Consider the following 21724-nt stretch of genomic DNA (forward strand, 5'->3'; position numbering starts at 1 on the left):
ATTTGAGACCATGGAGCTAATGGGGATTCAAGGTCTCTTTAAGACAAGTGCAATGGCTCTCTATAGCAATCCTAGTGCAAAGGTAACAGGTCCTGCCCTTAACGCAAAAAAAAAAAAATCTGCATAACAATACAAGGCAGGGATGCCCGTTGGCCGCACTAGTATATATGCACTATCAGTCAAACCATTGGCAGCTATGATAAGAGCAACAGAAGCATAAAAGGCATTCAAATAATAATACATTTTTTTTAAATAACACTCTATGACGATGACATTATACCCACTCAACGAATCCTCTATTCCAGCATTATTATTGAAAATAAAAGAATATAGTATAATTACAAAATAAATTGAAATAAAACCCAGATAATAAACGGATTTACTCTCAAAAACTGAATATTCAGGGTAGGTTTCAACTTAAATGGAATAAAGACTGGATTGAATATTTAGATATTAAGATAATGTTTGATCTACGTCAAATTATGCTGGAATAGCCTGAACAACAGATAAATAAGCTTAAAAATTATGAATTCTCTTGGCTGGGAAGGAATAATTAATAATAACCATGTAAGTGTACAACATTTCTCATTTTTAATGTATGTTATTTCTTTTTTTTTTTTCTTTATAAGGAAAAAATCTATAAAACTATATTAAAAAAAAAAAAAAAAAAGAATATGAATCATCACCACTCGTTTGGGGTTGTGTGTAGTATTAGCGTGAGATGTAACAGATAGGCTTGTGGCAAAAAACGAAAGTCCACTTGCGTAACATCCTTCACAACCTGTTCCACCTGTTGCCAGTATTGCGTTAACCTACACATTCCCAAAAGATGTGACGGAGTGTACCCAATCCGCCTTCGCATCTCCAGCAGGTTGGTGGCATACATTCTCGCCAGTTTTTGAGTATTTTACAATAAGACTCCCAGTGATATAAACTATGAGAAGCGGTTTTAGTTGTATGTAAAGTTTGTAGCCACTCGGATAGTGTTCGGTCTCTGTTCAAGTCATTTTCCGCATTGTAGCATATAGGGGAATTTCTCTTTCATATCTTTGTCATGTAGTGCGCTGCAGCATAATAAGAGTGATTTGGTTGCATCACGCGTCCTGATGCAACACTAACTAAACGGTGTGAGCTGCACCCGAGGTTCCAGATTCCGTTTGGAGGATAGTGAGATGTGTTTCACCCGAACGGATGGGAAAATCTCACTGGGTGGGAGGGAGAGTTATTCGTGCAGTAACGGGAAGGGTTTAATGCCCTGATTTCCTTTAACATTTCCGCTCATGTGTTATGGGGTTTGTTTGATTCCTTTAGACACGTTAGGATAATGTTGCAAACATAATGTTTTTTTAGATTTTCTTTATTTTTATTTTTTTACACTTCTTACAAATTTATGAGGAAAAAAATATTTTTCTTTTTATTAAAAACTAAGTAATAAAAATGTGTCCTATTTTATAATTAGTGCCATTATTACCCTGTACTTTATTGTGTATTCAGTTTGCTGCGATTATTTCAGTTTTATTCTGCTGCTCAGTCTTGTTCCCCCCTTATATCAGGTGGATGACGGGGAGACGAAACGCGTAGACCACGAGTGTATGGCGTTCATAATTCCATTTTATCTGAGCACGTTTCTACAAGTGTTTAGCAGTTAACTTGAGCAGCCAGCGAGGACATGTACTATTCACAAGGGACTCTTTTCATCAGATCTTCTCCCCTTGGATTTATTTGGCAGCCAGCTGGGGGATTGATTTTATACACAGTGGGGCCCCTGCGTTTCAGGTACCAGACTATCCATATCCATTAAGATTTATTACATTGTCTGATACAGGGTTTTCGGTGCCTTCAATCCAAGTCGTATAATAGACTGTGCTCCATATTTATTGTGAAATAGGAATAGAGAGGTTACATAGTTACATAATTAAATAGCTGAAAAGAGACTTGCGTCCATCAAGTTCAGCCTTCCTCACATTTGTTTTTGCTGTTGATCCAAAAGAAGGCAAAAAAAAAAACAGTTGGAAGCGCTTCCAATTTTGCAACAAATTAGGAAAAAAATCCCTTTGACCCCAGAATGGCAGTCAGATTTATAATTGGATCAAGAAGTCATTACCCTACAGTTTAAAACGATATAATTGAATATTCTCTTTTGCAAGTATGCACCTAGTTGCTGTTTAAACATCTGTACGGACTCTGATAAAACCACTTCTTCAGGCAGAGAATTCCATATCCTTATTGCTCTTACTGTAAAAAAAAACTTTTCTTTGCCTTAGATGAAATCTCCTTTCTTCCAGCCTAAATGTGTGACCTCGTGTCCTATGTATAGCCCTGTTTATGAATAGATTTCCAGATAATGGTTTATACTGGCCCCGTATATATGTTTGTATAATGTTATCATATCCCCTCTGAGGCACTGTTTTTCCAAACTAAAGAATTTACATTTTTTAACCTTTCTTCATAACTAAAATGCTCCATTCCTTTTATCAATTTTGTAGCTCATCTCTGGACTTTTTCTAGTGCCATGATATCCTTCTTTAGAACAGGTGCCCAAAATTGCACAGCATATTCAAGGTGTGGTCTTACCAGCGATTTATAAAGAGGCAAAATTATATTTTCATCCCGAGAATTTATGCCCCTATTTATACATGACAAAACCTTACTGGCCTTAGCAACTGCAGATTGACATTGCATATTGCTGCCTAATTTGTTGTCTATAACAATTCCCAAATCCTTCCCGTGTGTGGTTATCCCTAATTCACTACCATTTAGGGTGTAAGTTGCTTGTGCATTCTTAACCCCGAAGTGCATAACTTTGCATTTTCCAACATTAAATTTCATCTGCCATTTTAGTGCCCAATCCCCCAATCTATCTAAATCCCCCTGCAGCAAAGCAATATCCTGCTCACATTTTATTACTTTACAAAGTTTTGTGTCATCTGCAAACACTGATACATGGCTTTCAATGCCCATTTCAAGATCATTTATAAATATGTTAAATAGAAGCGGTCCCAAAACAGAACCCTGAGGGACACCACTTACCACTTTTGAAATTAATGACAACTCTCTGTATTCTATCTTTAAAGGGACAGTATTGTCACCAGAACCACAAAAGAAATATGTATTGGTTCTGTCCCTGCAGGCTCAGCAATGATAACGCTGTTTACATTGCTGCACTAGCGATGCTGAATGCTCCCCATAGCGATGCTTTGATTCAATGCATCAGAAGATGCTGATTGGCGCAGCATTTATACGTACATGCGCAGTAGCCTCCCACTGCTTTCCTAAGTTTGATGATCTCAGTCACAGAGGCGGGGCCAGGCAGGGCAGGACCAGTGCATCATGGGAGAAAAGGGGAGTTTAAAACCTTTTCAACGTCGACCAATTTCTTTTGGTTTGAACACTAACCTATTGTGTGGAATCGTATCAAACGCTTTGAGAAAATCCAAATAGCTGCCATCCACCCCAAGCATGTCTGCGATCTGATCTCACTTAGCGAGCTGTTTTACTAGCTCTGCTTGGCATTGATGTATTGTATATGACAATGCTTCATATCATTTTATTTCATTGTTTATTATTGGCGCATCCAGATTTAGTTTCCTATTTTTAGTCACTCTTACAATTTCTGTCTTTTTCCCTTTATGTTAAAACGTGACAAAAAATGGACATGATATAAAAATGTGCGCAGTGAAGAATGTAACGTTTTAAACCGGGTAAATCATATCCACGCACAGCAGATTCCATGGCGACAGCCCCGTTATTCTCTTTGCTGTACACAGGAGGTTTATAAAGATTTTTTGAGATTTTACGGTTTTGCAATAATAATATGGTTTAATCTAATATCCCAGGAAGATTTATTAGACACTTGGTTTTATTCCAATGGTCTTTATTGAGGATTCTTTACAGCCCATCCTTCCCATATATACATTCCCTTTCCGATTGCAGGGAGACGATTGGATGTCCACACTCAGCATGTCCCGGAGCAGCCTGTATGGGGAGACAGAGCAGATTCAAAGTCTATATTCCCATCCGTCATTATTATAGGCTTCACAAGGAATCTACATAGAGATGGCCAGACACACAGCAGGAGAATTTACTGAAATATCCTTATAATAGAAACAGCCTGGCCGTCTGATTAATTAATGTGCCAGTCTCCATTTATTGATATCACATGACCAGATTCACTCATTACAGCCAAACCTCGCTTCACCTAGCATGCTGCACGCGCACAGCCACATCGCCTCCTACTGCTGCACGCACACAGCCACATCGCCTCCTACTGCTGCGTGCACACAGCCACATCGCCTCCTACTGCTGCGTGCACACAGCCACATCGCCCCCTACTGCTGCGTGCACACAGCCACATCGCCCCCTACTGCTGCACGCACACAGCCACATCGCCCCCTACTGCTGCACGCACACAGCCACATCGCCCCCTACTGCTGCACGCACACAGCCACATCGCCCCCTACTGCTGCACGCACACAGCCACATCGCCTCCTACTGCTGCACGCACACAGCCACATCGCCCCCTACTGCTGCATGCACACAGCCACATCGCCCCCTACTGCTGCATGCACACAGCCACATCGCCCCCTACTGCTGCATGCACACAGCCACATCGCCCCCTACTGCTGCACGCACACAGCCACATCGCCCCCTACTGCTGCACGCACACAGCCACATCGCCCCCTACTGCTGCACGCACACAGCCACATCGCCCCTACTGCTGCACGCACACAGCCACATCGCCCCCTACTGCTGCACGCACACAGCCACATCGCCCCCTACTGCTGCACGCACACAGCCACATCGCCCCCTACTGCTGCACGCACACAGCCACATCGCCCCCTACTGCTGCACGCACACAGCCACATCGCCCCCTACTGCTGCACGCACACAGCCACATCGCCCCCTACTGCTGCACGCACACAGCCACATCGCCCCCTACTGCTGCGTGCACACAGCCACATCGCCCCCTACTGCTGCACGCACACAGCCACATCGCCCCCTACTGCTGCACGCACACATCCACATCGTCCCCTACTGCTGCACGCACACAGCCACATCGCCCCCTACTGCTGCATGCACACAGCCACATCGCCCCCTACTGCTGCACGCACACAGCCACATCGCCCCCTACTGCTGCACGCACACATCGTCCCCTACTGCTGCATGCACACAGCCACATCGCCCCCTACTGCTGCACGCACACAGCCACATCGCCCCCTACTGCTGCAAGCACACAGCCACATCGCCCCCTACTGCTGCACGCACACAGCCACATCGCCCCCTACTGCTGCACGCACACAGCCACATCGCCCCCTACTGCTGCATGCACACAGCCACATCGCCCCCTACTGCTGCATGCACACAGCCACATCGCCCCCTACTGCTGCATTCCTCGCCATAACTGGTCATTGGTACTTTCTTCAAAACACAATGCAGATTAAATGAGTATCTCGTAATAACGTTTTTATTGCAATAATAGAATTTTCAAACTACAATCTTTCGGGAGAACCTCCCTTTCTCTTTAACCTTGAAAATGAAAGTATCTTTTAAAAACTTGCCATTCCAAAACTGGACTAAATTTCTGTTAAGAAGGGATTACAAGATACTAATTTCATCTGTTATTTTATGTCTATATCACTGGAGCAAAATGGTTGAAATATCTACTAAAATAATGCACAAATTCAAATACAGATGTCGAGGTTACCTGTAAGGCATTTAACTGCTGAAGGACGCCCTGCATTTTAAAGAGGGGCTGCAGGGAGATACAGGAGAAAAAACACATTGCAAATCAGAGCTGGATTCTGATTGGTTGTTCAGTGCTTTTTAAAGCCAATTAGAATACAGTGTGAATTCAAATTGTGTTCCGTGACGATAATCTAATGGCTGTCTCCCAATTTAAAGTAAAACACTCCTATCCTGGGACAACAAACTGGCCCCCCACCATGGCTTTCACGTGTATTTGTGTCAGACTGGTACTTTTTTTACACAGTTAGCCTACATTGATTCAATAATTGCCCCTGCACAGTGTCTCTCCTGTGTATTTCCCTGGCTCTCCCTGCACACCATGCCTTACACCAAGTACATAATAAATTAACAAAATACCCACAATGCCCTGCAACCTCACCTCGGTACCCGTTGCCATAGTAATCGGTCACGCCATAGGCAGATTCCTCGGGGGCTGTAAAGACAGAAAACAGATTTCTTTCAGACAGGGTGCAGGGCTCCAAGAGGCCAGTAGGGGGCTTCATGATAATTTGTGCTATTACTGCCTCTCCAGAGGGGCCGGATTAACATAGGGGCTAATGGAGCTGAAGCTCTAGGCCCATGGAATAAGCCTATTGATTAAATCTATAATCTTGCTTTATGAGCTCAGGAGGGATGTAGGGATTAAGACCTGTGTGGGCTCGTAGACTGTAAGTAAGTTAAGGTAAAGCTGACTCTGCACACTATGTGAATGATCTTGCTGCCTTAGTCTCTCTAACACTGTGGCATGTCCCCTTTCTTCTACACTCACTACATCCACCTTTTCTCTGTCCCAGAATGCATAGCGGGAGCTTCTGCCTGCTAGTAAGAAGAGAAGGAGAGGAGTGGACCAGTGAGGACCGGGGCCCCCAGGAACTTTCCCCAGAAAGCGCGAGTGCATCACTGGACGTGTTTGAGCAATGCTCAGGGTGCATAGTCTGTCCTTAGTTGGCTGACCTGTGTGATTGGCAGGCAGCCTGGTGTGAATTGCAGTTTCCTTCTGTGATGGACCGCCTGGCACCCCAACCGGGTACCTCCACCAATCTACGCTTCCTAGCTGTCGCCGAGTACCATAAACACTGCACCGGACACCATAAGCACTGTAGCCCCTTAGCTGCCGCAGCTAGGCTGGGCTATTGCCGTCCCGTCCATCCCTGGACAAAAAACTCCTGGATCCAGCTCCCAGTGGGAAGGCCTCTCCTCCAAGAGAGTATCGCAGGTATAACAATGTAGCTCTTACAAGAGCTAGTGATTACAGCAATCCAAAGAACAATCCCAGGAGCAGGGATTATAGCTGATATAGCTGTGGCAGTTACCCCGAGAGAGGAGGGGTATCCACCGCCAGAGATGTCCTTTTCCCCCGTGTGGGTAGTGCGGCAGTATTTCCAAGTTGATCTGCAAGCAGACAATAGAGCCAGCATAGCTGTACAGCTCTTATAAGAGTTAGTGGTTATAGCAACTATAGCTGTGCCCTACAATCATGAGACGGAGCTGCGTGTTGAGGGAGAAGTGAACTCATTTTAATGGGACCACACTTGGCCTTTTATGACAATCCCCATCAGGGGTACTCCCACCTGGACCTGATGGAAGACTGTATTACAAAGTCACAGACCAATGACAACAGTGGTAAAATACATGACACTCCCATACATATCATACAATCCCTCCCCTCTGCCTGGGAGGTAATTGAGTCAATTACTGTATTAACCCAATTATCTCAGGCGAAAAAGAACACAATTTACAGGCAACCCGAAAGTACCCCAAAAACTCACATAAATCCACAAAAGGTATATCCCCTGATAGCCCAATCTGAGTGAGCAACATATCCAAGAATCACCAATATCGGTTCAGGGTTTCAGGATTTTTTATGGAAGTCTTATTTCTGACCGACCGCACACGAGGCTGCTGCCCAAAACAGTTCCATAGATTCAGGTTGTGCGGTCAGTCTCTTTTGGGAGCTTCAAATACAACAAAATACCAAAAGTAGCAGTTTGTGGGAAATCTAGTCATGTGCCCCTCGTTTGGGAGTTTGGTTTCACCGAACGCGCTTTCTTCGAATAGGAACGAATATAGGTGAGAGTGGAAGTCTCAGCAGTGTTCGGACCGTTGAGTGTCCGATAATAGTTCCATACACTCAATGACCAAATACCGCTGGAAGCGTTCGCCAAAACAAGATGGCCACCACCTTGTGTTCGTCCATACAAATGTTCAAGTGTTTGCGGTTTGTGTAGGTGTTAGTAAAGGTCAAGTGGGTCAACTAGAGGCACACGACTGTTCTGTGTGGTCCATGTGTTCTGCACTTTAAGTATACGAACCAGATGGGGCAATCTGTTCGGTTAGGTTTGTATACCGATCTAGTCAAAGCAAAATCATCATCCAGGAACAGGGTAGATCTGTTACAATAGCTTTTCCCTACAAGCACAAGAAGAGGCTCTAAATTGAGGGTAAGCAGGAACTGATTTATTGGTAGCCACAACTGGCCTTTTATGTCAATCCCCATGCAAGGGGAACTCCCCCTGGACCTGAGAGTAGACTACAGTAAAAACACACACGCGATTACATTGGCTCTCAGGTCCAAGACACTCCCACACAAAGTAAGATAATCCCTCTCTTGAGCCTGAGAGATAATTGAGTCAGGAACTGTACTAAACTCAATTATCTCCAGGCACAGAACATTTTTACAAAACCCCCAGAATACCTTTAAACACATAAAACCCCCACAAAAGTTACATCCCCTCATAGCCCTGATCTGGGGGACCAACATATCCAAAAGTAACCCAGATCAGTTTAGGGGTTCAGGAATTTCATGGAAGTCGTAATTTGATCGCCCGCCCGCCCGCCCGCATGGACCTGTGCCCAAAGGGCTTGCGGTCGGTGTAGTTCGGTAGTTTAAAAACGAGCAAACTACCAAACAGAGTCAATAGTCTTACCCTGGAGCTTGTTTATGTTGTTCGTGGGAAAGTTTCCACCGAACAGTGCCCTTCTAAGTGTTGTAGAACCAAACGCAGGTGATAATGGAAGTCCAGCGGTGTTCGGGGAGCTTCTGTGTCCGTTTTCAGTTTCATGAAATTCATGCCCAAACACTGCTGCCTGCATTTGAGGGAACAAGATGGCCGCCACCTCGTGATCGTCCATTGGAAATGCGGCCATCCAGACGAACACTTAGAACACTGCGGTGGAAAGTGTTACAAACTGTCAATTAGGCTTAACAAGCTCCAGGGTGGTCTCCGGTTCGTGCGGCTGTTCGGTTCCCGAATGAACAAGAACACGTGGCAGAGGCATTTCTGCCACACCTTCTGGGCGGGTCTATTTCTTAGGGTGGTGCCAGTGACGTTATTCGCTTTACTAGACCACCTCATTTTACCCCGCCTACTAATGTCTCGCTTCACAGGACGCCGATGTTAGGGGTTTGGTTGGGAGATGAAAGTGGGAGATTAGCACAGGGTGTGTGGATTATTGTGTGAAAAATGCATCCTGCGTGTTTTCCAGCACCCCCGGTAGGGACGGCTGTCTTAGTGTTTTCTGTTGATAAGATTGGTAGCTGTCAGCACCAGGCCCAATGGGCTCTTATTCCGGCCCAGCTCTTCAGATATGATAAACTGATTTATAGAATGAGCAGACAATCTGACAGGGATCTGTACGTTTTCAGTCATATTAACCAATCTATAAAAACTGCTCAGACATGTCAGACACACCCTGCAGTGTGAGAGCCCCAGAAAATGGCAATTGTCATTAGTTCACACAGCATTTTTAAATTCTTCTGAAAACTTGTAAGATCCGTGATAAGATCTTGACTGATGTTAATCACCCCTACTCGCTTCCTGACTGAAACTAACTGTGTGATTACATAGAAAACAAGACACACTGTAACAGCAGGATATTAGAGATATTAAATACAGAGATACAGTTTGCATCAGTGTGCATTTCTGGGAATGCCTGTGTGTGGTTTTTGTGTATATGTATTTGTGTAAATGCACGAGTGGACGTGTGTGTGTGTGTATATATGCATGTATGTATATATATACACACTGATCCGCCATAAAAATAATACCACCTGCCTAATATTGTGTAGGTCCTCCTTGTGCTGCCTCAACAGCTCTGATGTGTTGAGGCATGGACTCCACAAGACCCCTAAACGTGTCCTGTGGTATCCGGCACCAAGACATGAGTTATGCCATTTTTTATATTATGATCCTCTGTTAGGTTATATATATCTTTTTATTGTTTATATATTTTAGTACAGTTTTTTATATTTTTCATAAGTTTTAGACAAAGGCATTGTCTCTTAATAACTTTTTAGATATTATAACTATAGAATTAAGATTTATGAGACTTTTTAATATTATTAAGAAGGGAACGAATATCTCTGCATTAAGGATCCCTAAGCTATTCATTTTGATTGTCTAGTTACACGTCCATTTTATTTCTATATTGGGAGTTCTTATTATATGCCGGAATTTATATCAATATATCACTAATTTTACCAAGATGTGCTACACGAATATTAGTTCAATGGGAGGGCTTTTAACTTGTTATTAGTAGATATAGATGTGGTAAATCCACTTCACTTGGAGTAAGCTAAAGTAAGCTCGGGCGGTTTAATTTAGAGGAATACACCTATGGAAATGATGGAATAAAACATTTCTAAATAACAAGAGACCTTTTTGTTTGAGCAAACTTCATGTATTTGTGCAAATTCAATTGCCCGATTGAAGGAAGACTTTTCCTCACATTTAAGATCCCATTCATTACCGAATCAAAAATGTAAGACTAGATTGTTAAGATTTGTCACAGAATAGGACAAACTATGTCGACGTTCTGTTATCAAGAATTAGAGAGAGTATTTCATTTTAAACGTTGGGTCCAGAGGTCACCATCTGAATTTATTAAAGAATTGTATTTCAGAAAAAATAAATGAGGTTTTCAAATATGGTTTACTCAAGATGAATGAATGATTGATGCCAATAAGGGTATAAACTGATACTCTGTTTCTCCCATTCTGTGTTTTATGTATGTAATGGGTTAATATGAACATCGATAAAAGAATCATTATGAACATTACCCCAAAAGAATGAACTGCTGAAACAGAATATTTTGAAGGATGAACTGTGGACTTATATTTTTGTGATGTAAGTTTGGACGATGGACATGGAACCGAAAGGATTAGGAATGGTAACCCTTTCGGCTCTCCGACGGTAACGGCACGAGAGGGAGGCATGGACCGCACACGTAGTACCTGTGGGTGGTACTAACGTGAGGCGGTAACCGTGTACCGGCTCTTTGCCCGCCACTTTCAAGTATTTAAGTATCAGAGAAGGGAACTTGACGATATCGAACGGATTTACCCGGTTGAAGAAGCCATGCCGTTAGTGGCGAAACGCGTTCCGGATTTAGCACATTGTTGCAATTTTATTTATTTTTAATTTGTGTTAATAAATCTTTTTAAATTTATACATCGTATCCTGGTTCCCAGCCTTTCATCTTTTAAAGAAGGGAGTGCAGTCCTTAATCTGCATATTGCTCATAAATTGAGTCATTATTTGATGACTCTAGATTTGTAAGTACCCACTTGGGATTTCTATTTTTATTTCTGACATTGTACCAACAATACCGCGCAATTGTGTGTATTTCTACTTTCCTACACAGAACGAGAGTTATTTCGCCAATAGGGGTGGGTCGCCTAAAACGGACCCAGAAGTGATCCAAACCAGAGCTGGGTCCATAGCTCTCTGTTTTTAGTGCATACACATTAATATTGGGATTCAATATTTTATTTTGTATGATCTATACTATGTTCGATTATTATTTTTTATAGATACCTACGTATATTTTGATATTTTAAAAAAGGGAGAACTTCTATCTGAACCTAAACAGGTGATTTATTTGTATTTGTAAAAGCGCTACATTCTTTCTTTTGTTTTGCATTATCTGGGGATATATTGGGCATATAGGTTAAACCTTGTATTATAAGAGTTATGTATTTTTATGTTGTTTTTGTAACAGTTTTTTACTTTATTTTTTTAATATTTCCTGTACCTGGAGATAATTAAGTTACCACAGCCACTTAAGCCAATTATCTCCAGGATAGAGGAGAAGATAGACCGGCCACACAGCCTAAATCTGTGGAACTCTTTTAGGCATGAAAACCATGCTTGCAGTCGGTCATATAGGACTTCCATCTATCTTTTGAACCACTGCTCTGATCTGGGTGATTTTTTATAGATATGTGGTGTTTTGGGGTGTTTTCTGTGTTTTGTGAAAAAGGTGTGTTTTCTGCCTGTGGGTAATTGAGTTAGTCCATTGTGCTTGGTAATTGTATCACAGGCAGAGGGGAGGGTTTGTGTACATTATCTGGGAGTGCCTAACTGTACAAGAGTTTTTTGATTGGCTTTGTAACTTTGTGTCCTGTGCTCCACAAGGTCCACGTGGGTGGTAACCTTCTGGGAAAACTTGTATAAAAGAGACAATAAACCCTCAGTTCATTCTGTTCTGCTTAACCCTTAATACGTAGCCTTGTCTCGTTATTGTAGGGAATTGCTGTATTTACACTGGGGATTGCTATACTTTGTATACTCCCCTGAGCTCTAATCACTTAGCTCTTGGAGGAACTGTTCCTGAAACGCTCTCCTGGAGGAGAGGTCTTTCCTACACGGTCCTGGAGGACAGAGGTTGATCCAGGGTGGAAGGAAGACGGCGAGATTCCAGTTAAGCTACGGCGGTTGTGGAGTCTGCGGTGGTTGTGGTGTCCGGTGCGGTGCTTATGGTCCTCGGCATCAGCTAGGAAGCGTCCGTCAACGGAGGTGCCCATATGGGGTGACAGGTGATCCGTTACAGTCTGCAACAAGCTCTATGTAGGTGGTGCATGTCAATTTAACATCAACATGAATGCCAGGACCCAAGGCTTTCCGAGTAGAACACTGCCTCCAGTAGCCTGCCTTGTTCCCATAGTTCACCCTACTGCCAAGGTAAATGATACACACGCACCATGCTATCCAAACATGATTCATCAGTCCAGGCAACATTCTTCCATTGCTCTATGGTCCAGTTTCGATGCTTGCGTCCCCAGTGCCGGTACTTTCAGTGGTAGACAGGGGTCATAATGGGCACTCTGACCGGTCTATGCAGCCCCACACTCCACAAACTGTGATGTACGGTGGGTTCTGACACCTCTCTATCATGACCAGTATTAAGATCTTTAGCAATTTGAGTTACAGAAGCTCTTCTGTGCACCCATGTCCCTAACTCCGGTTCACTGCTTGTCCTTCCTTGCACCACTTTTGGCAAGTATGAACCAGTGCACACCGGGAACAGCCCACAAGACCTGCCGTTTTGGAGAAGTCACTCAGGTCTTGACACTTGCCCCGTTTTCCTTCTTCCAACACAATAAATTTAAGAACTGACTGTTCACTTGCTGCCGAATATATCCCAGCCCTTGACAGGTTGTATTGTAACAATATAATCAATGTTATTCGCTCCAGCTGTCACTGGTATTAATGTTGGGGCTGATGTGTGCATTGCATCCGTATTTACCATAAGGCCAGGGGCTTTGTCCATTTCCCAGTTGCTGGTATCCTCCTGTACAACCAAGACATTAATCATAATGAGAAGATTCCAAAACAAGCAGCTCTGAGCTCTGGCTGGATATGATAGCAGAGCACAGAGCGAGGGAGCGGGGTAAGGAGAGCGCAGGGTGGGGGGAGCGGTGTAAGGAGAGCGCAGGGTGGGGGAGCAGTGTAAGGAGAGCGCAGGGTGGGGGGAGCGGTGTAAGGAGAGCGCAGGGTGGGGGGAGCGGTGTAAGGAGAGCGCAGGGCGAGGGGAGCGGTGTAAGGAGAGCGCAGGGTGGGGGGAGCGGTGTAAGGAGAGCACAGGGTGGGGGGAGCGGTGTAAGGAGAGCGCAGGGTGGGGGGAGCGGTGTAAGGAGAGCGCAGGGTGGGGGGGAGCGGTGTAAGGAGAGCGCAGGGCGAGGGGAGCGGTGTAAGGAGAGCGCAGGGTGGGGGGGAGCGGGGTAAGGAGAGCGCAGGGCGAGGGGAGCGGTGTAAGGAGAGCGCAGGGTGGGGGGAGCGGTGTAAGGAGAGCGCAGGGTGGGGGGGAGCGGTGTAAGGAGAGCGCAGGGTGAGGGGAGCGGTGTAAGGAGAGCGCAGGGTGGGGGGGAGCGGTGTAAGGAGAGCGCAGGGTGGGGGGGAGCGGTGTAAGGAGAGCGCAGGGTGGGGGGAGCAGTGTAAGGAGAGCGCAGGGTGGGGGGAGCGGTGTAAGGAGAGCGCAGGGTGGGGGGAGCGGTGTAAGGAGAGCGCAGGGTGGGGGAGTGGTTAAGGAGAGCGCAGAGCGAGGGAGCGGTGTAAGGAGAGCGCAGAGCGAGGGAGCGGGGTAAGGAGAGCACAGGGTGGGGGGAGCGGTGTAAGGAGAGCGCAGAGCGAGGGAACGGTGTAAGGAGAGCGCAGAGCGAGGGAGCGGGGTAAGGAGAGCACAGGGTGGGGGGAGCGGTGTAAGGAGAGCACAGAGCGAGGGAGCGGTGTAAGGAGAGCGCAGGGTGGGGGGGAGCGGTGTAAGGAGAGCACAGGGTGGGGGAGCGGGGTAAGGAGAGCGCAGAGCGAGGGAGCGGGGTAAGGAGAGCACAGGGTGGGGGAGCGGTGTAAGGAGAGCGCAGAGCGAGGGAGCGGGGTAAGGAGAGCACAGGGTGGGGGGAGCGGTGTAAGGAGAGCGCAGGGTGGGGGGAGCAGTGTATGGAGAGCGCAGGGTGGGGGGAGCGGTGTAAGGAGAGCGCAGAGCGAGGGAGCGGTGTAAGGAGAGCGCAGAGCGAGGGAGCGGGGTAAGGAGAGCACAGGGTGGGGGGAGCGGTGTAAGGAGAGCACAGGGTGGGGGAGCAGTGTTAGGAGAGCGCAGGGTGGGGGAGCGGTGTAAGGAGAGCGCAGGGTGGGGGAGCAGTGTAAGGAGAGAGCAGGGTGGTTGGAGCGGTGTAAGGAGAGCGCAGGGTGGGGGGAGCGGTGTAAGGAGAGCGCAGGGTGGGGGAGCGGTGTAAGGAGAGCACAGGGTGGGGGAGCGGTGTAAGGAGAGAGCAGGGTGGGGGGAGCAGTGTATGGAGAGCGCAGGGTGGGGGGAGCGGTGTAAGGAGAGAGCACTGTGGGGGGAGCGCTGTAAGGAGAGCACAGGGTGGGGGAGCGATGTAAGGAGAGCGCAGGGTGGGGGAGCGGTGTAAGGAGAGCGCAGGGTGGGGGAGCGGTGTAAGGAGAGCGCAGGGTGGGGGAGCGGTGTAAGGAGAGCGCAGGGTGGGGGGAGCGGTGTAAGGAGAGCGCAGGGTGGGGGGAGCGGTGTAAGGAGAGCGCAGGGTGGGGGGAGCGGTGTTAGGAGAGCGCAGGGTGGGGGAGCGGTGTAAGGAGAGCGCAGGGTGGGGGAGCGGTGTAAGGAGAGCGCAGGGTGGGGGGAGCGGTGTAAGGAGAGCGCAGGGTGGGGGGAGCGGTGTTAGGAGAGCGCAGGGTGGGGGGAGCGGTGTAAGGAGAGCGCAGTGCGAGGGAGTGATAAAATAATATATAAAAATTAACAATAAGCCATATCCTAACTGAGCTCACAGCAGGGTCTAGGCTGAAAATTTCAAAAGCTGAGCGGCGGTGAAAATAAAGTTATTAATGTGTTGGGGTAGGTGTCTCCCACTGTCTGTGCCGACTCTGAGCTCAGAATCACTGTTCACACGTTTACTGGATACCTCTCTGTTTTTCCATTGTTTAAACAGCAGCTCCAGAGTGCCAGCTTGTGGTCCAATCTGTGCTTTGACCTCAACCCATACAGGGCCACTCACTAAACTCAGAATTTAAGGTGAGTTCAAAGTGAATTTTAAATTTATAGCCGAATTGGTAAAACTAGTGAATCCCACTGACAGTCAGACAAGACCCCTTTTTTGCTGCGTTTTCCTGTAAAATTGAAGCTAGCATTGCACCAACTAACAGTAGTATATTGTTATAACTCACAGTAAATTATAAACATTGTAATAGACATATTGGTCAATACGTGATATTGTATAATCCCCTTTTCATTTTATTATTTTTGGGTTTATGTTTTTTTCCCTTTTAATTATGTTTATATTTGTTAAACATATATATTTAATGTTCTATATTTTTTTGTAATTGCAAAACAAACTTGATACAATAATTTGAGGAGAAAAAACACGTAACGTCTACTGGTTAATTTTTTTTCTCGATATATTTACTCCTGGTCAGAGCCACACACAGTGTTTAGATCCATTGTGTAGATATCGGTCTTTAACACCCCAAATAGATGGGGCGTTCCTGACTGTACCTTTGTAAGTTTTCTTTTTCGGGGTTCTGGGCGAGGCAGTCGTGACCGGGGGAGCAGTTCCCCCAACTGTGACACTCTCAGTTCCTGAAGAATCCAAGAATATATATAGATAGATGGATGTGTGTCTGTTAATGTAAGTGTCTATGTTACTGTGCATGTCTCTGTATCAATGTGTGAGTGTCTCTGCTACGTTGTGTCTGTTACTGTGAGTGTCTGTATCAGTGTTTGAGTGTCTCTGTATGAATGTGTGAGTGACTGTTACTGTGTGTCGCTGTATCAATGTGTGAGTGACTGTTACTGTGTGTCTCTGTATCAATGTGTGAGTGACTGTTACTGTGTGTCTCTGTATCAATGTGCGAGTGTCTGTTACTGCATGAGTGTCTCTGTTACGGTGTGTGTTTATATCAATGTGTGAGTGTGTCTGTTACCGTGAGTCTCTCCGTTACTGTGGGAGTCTTTGTATCAATGTGTATCTTATCTATTGTGTGTCTGTTGTTGTGTGAGTGTGCCTGTTACTGTAGGAGTGTCTCTGTTACTGTGTGAGTATCTCTGTATCAATGTATGAATGTCTGTTAGTGTGTGAGTGTCAGTATCAGTTTGAGTGTCTCTGTATGTGTTACTGTGTGAGTGACTCTGTATGAACGTGTGAGTGTCTGTTACTGTATGATGTCTCTATATCAATGTGTGTGTGTCTGTTACTGTATGACGTCTCTATATCAATGTGTCTGTTACTATATGATGTTTCTATATCAATGTGTGAGTCTCTGAATGTGACTGTTTATATCAGAGTACATGTGTATCTCTGTCCACATGTTTATGTACATTGGTGTGCGTTCTGGCAATACTTGCATGTTTGACTGCGTGTATTTCTGTGTGTATGGATGCAGACACAAAACTGTTAAAGGGGGAAACACACTGGTTTTGGGTTCTCATGACACAGGGAAACACAGATTGGTGACACGGGTGAGATGGTTCCTGATGCGGTAACATGTTAGTGGCATGTTTCACTGTTAGACACGAGGATGCGGAGTTTAAGTGTGTCACAGAATATATGTGCAATATAACATGCTTAGAACAGAACATGCCAACCAAGTGCACACACTTTAAACATGCCTGGGATGGACATGCAACAGAAACATGGGATACATACAGGGCCGTCTATAATATGAATAGGACCCTGGGCAAAGCATTTTCTTGGGCCCCCTAGGCCCTGCCCCTTCCGCCCGCCCCAATTACGCCCAACCCCCAATCACACTGACAGACCTTCTGACACATACACACACAGAAAGATATATTAAAACATTCGCAGATACATACTGACTCACATACACTGACACACAAATATATACTTATATACATTCAGACATACTGACACACACACATACATACAAACACACACAGACACATACACTGACAGATATACTGAAACACACACAGACACATACACTGACAGATGTATTGACACACACAGACATTCTGACACACACACAGGGATACTGACACACACAGGCATACCAACATACACACCGACAAGCATGCTGACACACACGCACACTGACATACACACACACACACAAACATACTGACATACACACACAGACACTGACATACACAGACATAATGACACACACACACACAGACATACTGACATACACACACAGACACTGACATACACAGACATACTGACATACACACACAGACACTGACATACACAGACATACTGACACACACACAGATATACTGACATACACACACAGACATACTGACACACACACACAGACATACTGACACACACACACAGACATACTGACACACACACAGACATACTGACACACACACAAACATACTGACATACACACACACACATAGACACTGACATACACACACACACAGACACTGACATACACACACACACAGACATACACACACACACACAGACATACACACACACACACAGACATACTGACATACACACACAGACATACTGACATACAAACATACTGACACACACACACATTTAGCCACCCTCCAGGTTCTTACCTTTTCCTGGAGGGTGGTTTCCCTGGGGTCCAGTGGCAGGCTGAGGCAGATGGGAGTTCTCCTCTGGCCATTCTCCTCCCGCGCGGCTGTGCTCTCCGGTGGGAGGAAGTGACGCGCGGCACTCACTTCCTCCCAGCCGGTACAGGAAGGGGCCCGGTCGCGCTGTTTAAGCGTCACAGCGCCCGACCGGGCCCCTGCTCAAACATGCTTACCGGGTGGCCCTTAGTGCATGGGCCACCCGGAGGGCCTCCTTAGTTGGCGGGCCGGTGCGGCTCTGTGCAACCGCACCGCTGGGTACATGGGGGCTGCTCAAATCGCGGGGCCCACGGGGCAGCTGCTCTGGGGCCCCCCAGGAGCAACTGGGCCCGGGGCAGCTGCCCCGTTTGCCCCGCGCTAAAGACGGCCCTGGATACATAGAACATACATACATGGCATTCCCAACACATATGTGTGACATGCTAGTAACATACCTTCTACGACAGCAGAAGATGGACTGAGTGACTCTGTGAGAGAAGATAGAGATTTTAATGGGAAAAGAGACAGGGCAGGCCAGACAGACAGAGAGAGGGCGGGCGGGCCAGACAGACAGAGGCCAGGCGGGCGGGCCAGACAGAGAGCGGGTGGGCGGGCCAGACAGACAGACGGTGGGCGGGCCAGACAGACAGAGGGTGGGCCAGACAGACAGACAGAGGGCGGGCCAGACAGACAGACAGACTGCGGGGGGGGGGGGGGCAGACAGACAGATAGCGGGGGGGGGCAGACAGACAGACAGAGGGAGGGAGGGCGGGCCAGACAGACAGAGGGCGGGCCAGACAGACATAGAGCAGGCCAGACAGACAGATAAAGACAGGGCCAGACAGACAGACAGAGAACGAGGGAGGGCCAGACACAGAGAGGGCGAGACAGAGAGAGGACGAAACAGAGAGAGAGAGGGGGCGAGACAGAGAAAGAGGGCGAGTCAGACACAGAGAGGGAGAGAGAGACAGAGAGAAAGGGGTATTTAGAAGAGGATAAAGGTCTAGCTGACTGCCTCAATGAATATTTTTGTTCAGTATTTACAGATGAAAATGAAGGAAAAAGGACAAATTGGTCATTTATTACACGTGAGTTTACAGAGGAAGAGGTTCTATTTCAACTGTCAAGGACCATTAACAGATTTATTTAACCAATCATTGATAACAGGAGTAGTCCCAGAAGATTGGAAGTTAGCAAATGTTGTGCCTATTCACAAGAAAGGTAATAGGGAGGAGTCGGGCAACTATAGGCCAGTAAGCCTTACTTCAGTAGTGGGGAAAGTGATGGAAACCATGTTAAAGGATAGGATTGTTGAACATCTAAAAACACATGGATTTCAAGATCAGAGACAACATGGGTTTACTTCAGGGAGATCATGCCAAACTAATCTTATTGATTTTTTTTGATTGGGTAACTAAAATTATAGATCAGGGTGGTGCAGTAGACATTGCTTACCTAGATTTCAGTAAGGCTTTTGACACTGTTGCACATAGAAGGCTTATCAATAAACTGCAATCTTTAAGTTTGGATTCCAATATTGTTGAATGGTTAAGGCAGTGGCTGAGTGACAGGCAACAGAGGGTTGTAGTCAATGGAGTATATTCAAAGCTTGGGCTTGTCACCAGTGGGGTACCTCAGGGATCTGTACTTGGACCCATTCTCTTTAATATTTTTATTAGTGATATTGCAGAAGGTCTTGATGGTAAGGTATGTCTTTTTGCTGATGATACTAAGATATGTAACAGGGTTGATGTTCCAGGAGGGATAAGCCAAATGGCTAATGATTTAGGTAAACTAGAAAAATGGTCAGAGTTGTGGCAACTGACATTTAATGTGGATAAGTGCAAGATAATGCATCTTGGACATAAAAACCCAAGGGCAGAGTACAGAATATTTGATAGAGTCCTAACCTCAACATCTGAGGAAAGGGATTTAGGGGTGATTATTTCTGATGACTTAAAGGTAGGCAGACAATGTAATAGAGCAGCAGGAAATGCTAGCAGAATGCTTGGTTGTATAGGGAGATGTATTAGCAGTAGAAAGAGGGAAGTGATCATGCCATTGTACAGAACACTGGTGAGACCTCACTTGGAGTATTGTACGCAGTACTGGAGACCGTATCTCCAGAAGGATATTGATACCTTAGAGAAGGGATGTCAAACCTGCGGCCCCCCAGATGTTGCTGAACTACAACTCCCATGATTCCCTGGCTATCTGTTTCATTGAAGGAATCATGGGAGTTGTAGTTCAGCAACATCTGGGGGGCCGCAGGTTTGACATCCCTGCCTTAGAGAGAGTTCAGAGAAGGGCTACTAAACTGTTTCATGGATTGCAGGATAAAACTTACCAGGAAAGGTTAAAGGATCTTAACATGTATAGCTTGGAGGAAAGACGAGACAGGGGGGATATGATAGAAACATTTAAATACATAAAGGGAATCAACACAGTAAAGGAGGAGGCCATATTTAAAAGAAGAAAACTACCACAACAAGAGGACATAGTCTTAAATTAGAGAGACAAAGGTTTAAAAATAATATCAGGAAGTATTACTTTACTGAGAGGGTAGTGGATGCATGGAATAGCCTTCCAGCTGAAGTGGTAGAGGTTAACACAGTAAAGGAGTTTAAGCATGCGTGGGATAGGCATAAGGCTATCCTAACTATAAGATAAGGCCAGGGACTAATGAAAGTATTTAGAAAATTGGGCAGACTAGATGGGCCGAATGGTTCTTATCTGCCGTCACATTCTATGTTTCTATGAGAGAGGGTGAGACAGAGAGGCAGACAGACAATCCTCATAAGCCTGCTGTAGTGGTTATGGTGCCCGGTTTGTCCCATTTCCGAGGTCTCCGTCAAGCTCCGATGCTCTCTGGGGGTTCAGATTCCAAATTCTGCAGAGTGACATAAACCGGAAGCCCTGGCTGTCGCCATTCATGGTCATCACAGTCATTCTGTGCAATGAAAGTTACTCGGCATTGGTGGTAGGCAGCCTAGAAGTCTAGTTCAGGGGTGGCTGATGACACCCCAATGATGGAGTAACACGTCTAGCAGCAGTCGATCAAAGCAAGACTCCAGGCACCATGACCACTTCAAATCATGAAGAAAGGTGAGTGGCAGTAGAAGGTGAGTGGCAGTAGAAGGTGAGTGGCAGTAGAGGGTGAGGGGCAGTAGAGGGTGAGGGGCAGTAGAAGGTGAGTGGCAGTAGAGGGTGAGTGGCAGTAGAAGGTGAGAGGCAGTAGAGGGTGAGGGTCAGTAGAAGGTGAGTGGCAGTAGAGGGTGAGTGGCAGTAGAAGGTGAGTGGCAGTAGAGGGTGAGTGGCAGTAGAGGGTGAGTGGCAGTAGAAGGTGAGTGGCAGTAGAAGGTGAGTGGCAGTAGAAGGTTAGTGGCAGTAGAGGGTGAGTGGCAGTAGAAGGTTAGTGGCAGTAGAAGGTTAGTGGCAGTAGAAGGTTAGTGGCAGTAGAGGGTGAGTGGCAGTAGAGGGTGAGTGGCAGTAGAGGGTGAGTGGCAGTAGAAGGTGAGTGACAGTAGAGGGTGAGGGGCAGTAGAGGGTGAGTGGCAGTAGAAGGTTAGTGGCAGTAGAAGGTGAGTGACAGTAGAGGGTGAGGGGCAGTAGATGGTGAGTGGCAGTGATTTTCCTCCCT

At 46.1% G+C, this 21724-nt stretch overlaps 1 protein-coding gene across 5 annotated transcripts in view; it reads right to left on the reverse strand.

The window, feature by feature from the left end:
• Positions 1 to 3857: 3857 nt before the first annotated feature.
• Positions 3858 to 21724, reverse strand: part of GREP1 (glycine rich extracellular protein 1) — a 135732-nt gene continuing 117865 nt past the window's right edge. For 3 of the 5 annotated variants that reach the window (XM_063430916.1, XM_063430919.1, XM_063430915.1), the window contains 4 exons: positions 18540 to 18572; positions 13273 to 13317; positions 6125 to 6178; positions 3858 to 3975 (listed from right to left, as the gene is read on the reverse strand). In XM_063430916.1, the coding sequence (XP_063286986.1) occupies positions 3956 to 3975; positions 6125 to 6178; positions 13273 to 13317; positions 18540 to 18572 (152 nt within the window). In that variant the 3' untranslated portion in view covers positions 3858 to 3955. Of the gene's footprint in view, positions 3976 to 5704; positions 5753 to 6124; positions 6179 to 13272; positions 13318 to 18539; positions 18573 to 21724 lie in introns of all 5 variants that reach the window. The other 2 variants (XM_063430917.1, XM_063430918.1) reach the window with 2 other exon arrangements.

This window comes from Pelobates fuscus, chromosome 8, assembly GCF_036172605.1.
Source record: "Pelobates fuscus isolate aPelFus1 chromosome 8, aPelFus1.pri, whole genome shotgun sequence".
NCBI classification, from domain to species: domain Eukaryota; kingdom Metazoa; phylum Chordata; class Amphibia; order Anura; family Pelobatidae; genus Pelobates; species Pelobates fuscus.